The 5,468-nt window shown below is 41.9% G+C and overlaps 2 protein-coding genes across 3 annotated transcripts in view; one reads left to right on the top strand and one right to left on the bottom strand.

Moving 5' to 3' along the window:
- The first annotated feature begins 253 nt into the window (after positions 1-253).
- On the top strand, positions 254-3,695 carry prop1 (PROP paired-like homeobox 1). The gene is made up of 4 exons (XM_051428020.1): positions 254-302; positions 1,008-1,133; positions 2,109-2,338; positions 2,896-3,695. Exons 2-4 carry the CDS (start codon positions 1,040-1,042, stop codon positions 3,262-3,264), a joined length of 693 nt encoding a protein of 230 aa, XP_051283980.1. The 5' UTR covers positions 254-302; positions 1,008-1,039; the 3' UTR covers positions 3,265-3,695.
- An 801-nt stretch (positions 3,696-4,496) lies between these two features.
- Positions 4,497-5,468, bottom strand: part of mcfd2 (multiple coagulation factor deficiency 2, ER cargo receptor complex subunit) — a 5,051-nt gene continuing 4,079 nt past the window's right edge. For both annotated transcript variants that reach the window (XM_051428044.1, XM_051428050.1), the window contains one exon: positions 4,497-5,468. This exon is cut by the window's right edge and continues 967 nt beyond it. The gene's annotated coding sequence lies outside the window, so the exon portion shown is untranslated.

The following is a 5,468-nucleotide window of genomic DNA, read 5'->3' as shown; positions in this document are numbered from 1 at the left end:
CCACACCCAACCCGCTGAGTCAACATATAGACAGATGAGGATTTTCTGCCTTTTGCATAAGCAAGAAGATCCTGTTTGTCTGTTGGTCTCTGTGACACAGCCTGACACAACAGAGCCCCCTGCTGGCCACTCAGGCAGCTGCACCTCACCAGAAACACTATGAACTGATCAACAGTGGAACAGCAGAAGCTCAAATTTAATCAGTCAGACTTTATTTATGTAGCACATTTTCATGCAGTTTAGTGCAGTTCAAAGTCTTCAAAGTGCTTCACCGACGACTGACAGGACCATAACAAGACAGGGTAAGACCCATATTGGTTTTGAGTTTAGTTTATGATACTGCGCCTTTAGGATTCGATGGTTATGGAAAGAATTCATCCTTTATTAAAGTGAATTAGTGATAAATCACCCTCAAGCATTAATCATACATCAGTAAAAGCCTAATTTCACTCATCATCCAGGTTGATGAAGATACAGACAAACATAGGTTTGGTAACTTTTATGATAAATTAAGTGTTTTCTTTTAATTGTTCTGTTAACTGTTTGGTCGTTTGAATGCAGGATGAGGCCCTGTGAATACAGCTTGTGTTCAGGTGAAGTTTAGATCTTAAATAATAATAATAAAGTTTAAAAGTAATGATTTAATAAGTTGTCTTCAGAGAAATAAAGAAAATGTGTGTATGTTTTCTTACGTTGTCTTGCACCTATTTAAAATGAAGACCCTTGGTGAAGCTTTAGTGACCCCTAGCAGGGGACCCGACCCCCAGGTTGGGAACCACTGTATTAAGGCACTAAAGCAGATTAAAGTAAGGTGATACAACAAAAAGATAATTAACAGACCTCTTCTTTTTTAATTCTTACATGCATCTTACATCACAGACGTAACAGCTTGGAGGTTAAGAGTAGAATTTAGTCTAATATCAACATAAGGACAACAGTGTGTAAGACTCGCACACAGGTAAAGGTGAACCAGGTGGGTGGGACGTCACATGTGTCTTTATGGTGAGTGGTGTCTGTGTGGGGGATCAGAGCTGCAGCGATGGCCCAGGTGAAGGTAGCAGGAGACGCAGTGAGGAGCCACCAGGTCTGTGCAGAGGTTTACTCTGATATGGCGACTGTCAGCTCCAGCGCAGGTGAGTCAACCAAAAACGCTTTCTGTACAACTTATATTAGTCTGTTTATAGGTTTTATCCACCAATGATGATGGAGTTTCCTCTACATTTACAGAAACAGGGACCTGCAATGTAATTTTACCTTCTAGTGATTTTATATAAATTATTTTACTTATTTGTGTTACTTTGATGCAGTGTTGGTCTCCCACCATTCACTAATGTAGTATGAATTAAATGTTGTATGAAGGTCTAAAAGCTGTTTTTGAGGATATCTAGATGTATAAATTCATCAAAAACATCAACATTAAATTGAACAAAGTCTGTTTTGGTACAAAATGTTGCCTCTTAGCTTCTTTAAAATTAATCTTTTAGCCCTAAAACAACAGTACTTCCAATTCATCTGATTCTAAGAGTATTAGTCGCGAAGTTACTAATATAAAATGTTTACTCTGATAAAAGTATACAAAGCTTAGTATATAGTTTGTACTATGCAATCAAATTAAACCTAAAATAAATCCAAATAAGTAATTAAAAAAGTCCTTTTCTGACCAGGTTTGGTAAAATTAATTAAGAGGAATAAAACTGTAAGTAAGAATATACTTTTAATACCCAGCAGCCCTCTCTGTGTCGTCTCTAACCACCATGATGTGAACAAACAAGGTCGGCTCAGTCCACCAATTTGACAGATTAGTCGCTCTGTCAGTGATTGTGTTAATAATCTTGGTCAAATCCTCCAGTTTCTGGTATCTTTTTCTCACGAGCTTGTCTTTGGCAGCTAAAGCTCTGTGGCTCTCAGGTTGCCTGATGGCAGTGGGAACCATAAAGTCACTGTAATCCCTCTTTTTTCAGGCAGCCATTGGTGAAATGAAGAAGTTTTTTTTTTTTTGTATCATGCCAAGGAAGCCGAGAAACAGGAGCTGTGGAATTGTCTCCGAAAAAGTCTTTTCAGCATCGACGCAAAAAGCCTCAAACTCTCTTTCTTCATCCTGAAAACAGATATAGGCGAGCCGGCGAGGAAGGGGTCACTGTGTGAGACCTCCATGACTGTCGGCCTTGGCAGGCGCAGCAGAGCCTACCCCTCCCCGGCCAGGAGACGCCACCGCACCACCTTCAGCCACAAGCAGCTGGAGCAGCTGGAGGTGGCCTTTGGGCAAAACCAGTATCCTGACATCTACTACAGAGAGGAGCTGGCCCGCATCACCAAGCTCAATGAGGCTCGCATACAGGTGGGACAGACCTCACATTACCATTACAGTCAGTAATGCAATAAGAACAGGTATATATGTTGTCTTATGATAGTAGTTATTGTCAAATAAGTTCCCAGAAAACACTAATTGACATTTATCAAAGTTCCAGCTTCTCAAATGTGTATCATTGCGAACTGAATACACAATGTATTCACTTTATCACTGTTTTTAAATGTATAATACTGTAGGAATGCTGCAGAGTGTCCCACTTTCCTTGAAAGCATCGTCTCATTTTTGCTAAAACATTAAACAAACGTGGAGGGCCAGCGCTCAAAATACAGTTTGCAAGATAAATAAATATGATGTTGTGCATTTTATTTTAAAATGTTTGCAGAAACTACATGGCGTTATGCAGTAGTTGGACAATTTAAATTCACTTAAAAGCCTTTTTAGAGTTCAGTTCATCTGCTGGTTCAACAGTCTCTCTCTAAATTTAAGCCACGCCCACATTGATGAGGTCCTCTAACCCGTCCTTGTCCCTAACCCGTCCTTGTCCCTAACCCGTCCTTGTCCCTAACCCGTCCTTGTCTCAGCAGGTTTGGTTTCAGAACAGAAGAGCCAAGCAGCGGAAGCAGGAGCGGGCCTCGCAGAAAGCTCTCCCGGTGGGTGTGATGCCAGGCCACAGGGCGCTGCTGGGGGGCATGCACGTCCAGCAGTCCATGGCTCGACAGTACTACACCCAGCCGCTGGCTCATATACCCCGTCTCTCCCCCATGCTTCCCTCCGGGGCATACTCCCGCCACCCGGGCCCGGTCAGCCAGTGCCCCTGCCCCAGCGTCCCGCCACCGCCAGCCACCCAGCGGCAGCACGAAGACTGGTACAGCCCGCTGAGGAGCAACCTCACCTCACCCATGTTCTCCCTGGCCTCCATTCAGCCTCTGGACGCTGCGTCTCACTGGAGCTAGGAAGCAACAGAATCCAGTTTAAAAAGTCCAATAATACATCATTTTAAATCTCTATTCAGCTACAGAACACTGAGTGCTCCTTTTCATCCACCACACTGTGAGTAAACACACATTTAAGAGCAAATTCTGGCCCCAATGCTGGCTAAAACTGATTGCTGATTTCTGTTATGAATTTGCTCTCAAATGTTCACAAAAGCACCTCTTTCTTCTCCCCAGAGTCTTTGTGTAACCTCACCATTGGTATCATTTGTGCACAGATTTTATTTTGACACTCTGAACAGCCCTTTTCTTCACATTCAGTCTGGTTTTCAAAGCATTATTGCTCCCAGACACATGTATCAAAATATACTTTCAACTAAGTATTGTTCTCCTCAACATCCACTGCTAATATTAATACTGAGTGCACATGTACTGTGCACCATTTTACACATTTAAGGGGAAATGTTAATCTACACAATCTCTTGAGAAGTTGACTGTACATGAAACTTGGTTGTCCTCTCAGTACATTTATCAAATAAAGATTGATTTATTTGCAATGCCCTTTAAATGTGGTTTCATGAATGCAATGTGCTCCTCACTACAATTCATTAGAGGTTATATAAATGACATTCACTTGCTTCACCACTGGATGTCACCTTAGAACACCAACATCTCAGAAACAGCCGTAATATCGGAATCAATCGGCACCAGACTCCATAGACAAATGCAGTAATTTTACCCTAAATATCATCGTAACATCTTAACTTCATTCAAAGGGGGCAGAATCAGTCTTTGGTAGCCTTTCGTACAATCACCAACACCAGTTTGGTCTAAATAAACCCTTAATTCAGAGTTAGATGTGAAAGTATTTGTGCAACGAAAGCTAACGTTAGTCCTCGGGGACAAATCCTCCCATCAAATACATCCACTATTAGATCTTACTTTAGCCACTGAAAGACTCCCATTGATAGACACACAGATAGATAGACCTTTAGTTTAACTGGCCGTAATATCACTATCACTCTCCACCAGACTCCAGAGACAAAAACACAAATTTTACCTAGATAGAGGTAAAAACAACAGTTTCAGTCGGAGCAGACCGGCTATGGAAACAAACCACAGAGAGGCTGCGATACAACACAGGCAGAGGGAGAGAGACACCATGTGACTCTGTCTTTATATAGAGAATAAGTGTGTATCATTTATATATATATATATATAACCTTAAAAAGAAACACATCACAAGACAAGAGTGTAGATTACAGTTTTTAATATTTCACATTCCAGAGACAAAACAGTCGCATCTGTTATGCTTTCAGTTTTTTTTCCATTCAACAACCTGAATGATTGAAGAATCAATACTGATGGCAAAAATATAGAATTCATCCATACGAAATCACTTTAGAAACAATCACAGATGCATTCAACAAACGTCGAAACACACACACACGCGGAGAGAGACCTGACGTCTGTTCCAAAAGGCAGCGAATGACCTGAAGCAAACATGTTGCGTTCAATGGTTTATAACAAGTGCTTTACTGGAGGTCGTCCTTTAAAACCACTGCAGCGGCAGCGGCATCAACCAGTGTGCTTTAAGTCGAGCTTATCCAGTGGTAAAGAATCAGCAGCGTGGTGCCGCTTTACATTCACTCTTATGATTTATGTGAAGCGTCTGCCGGCTGACAGACTACAGTGAGGACGATGGTGATTGGCTCATAGAATTGTGGTAATCTTCATGAAAACAACAGCAACCTCAGGAGGAAACGCCGACGTGCCACAATGCTGGCAACAGTCAATATTGTGTTGTTCCTGCGTCCCTCCAAAAATAAACTTATACACTACACACACACACACACAAACACACACACACACTCACTCTCTAACTACGACCGGCTATATACTGTACATGTGAGCGAGTCAAGGCCACTTTCCAGTGTGATGAGGATTTGTCTCCTCCTCCTCATCACGGACAGCAAATGAAAAGGGATTCTCAGAAGGAATCGTTTGGTCCACCGTGTCGAGTATCCCTCACTGAAACACGTCTTCAAAATGTGACGACACTCTGGTCAGAAGCTACCAGAGAGAATCAACAGAAGCGCCACTGAAAGAGGAACGCACGCTACTCAGAGTTCTGCACGTATATAAAGAGTCAATTCATCCAAAATCACTAAGAAACTATATATACTGTGAAACTTCAACGTGTCTGTAATTGGAACAGGCGTCTG

This window comes from Dicentrarchus labrax, unplaced genomic scaffold, assembly GCF_905237075.1.
Source record: "Dicentrarchus labrax unplaced genomic scaffold, dlabrax2021, whole genome shotgun sequence".
NCBI lineage: Eukaryota > Metazoa > Chordata > Actinopteri > Moronidae > Dicentrarchus > Dicentrarchus labrax.
Note: the sequence above shows the minus strand (reverse complement) of the source record. Positions and strands in the feature narration are given on the sequence as shown.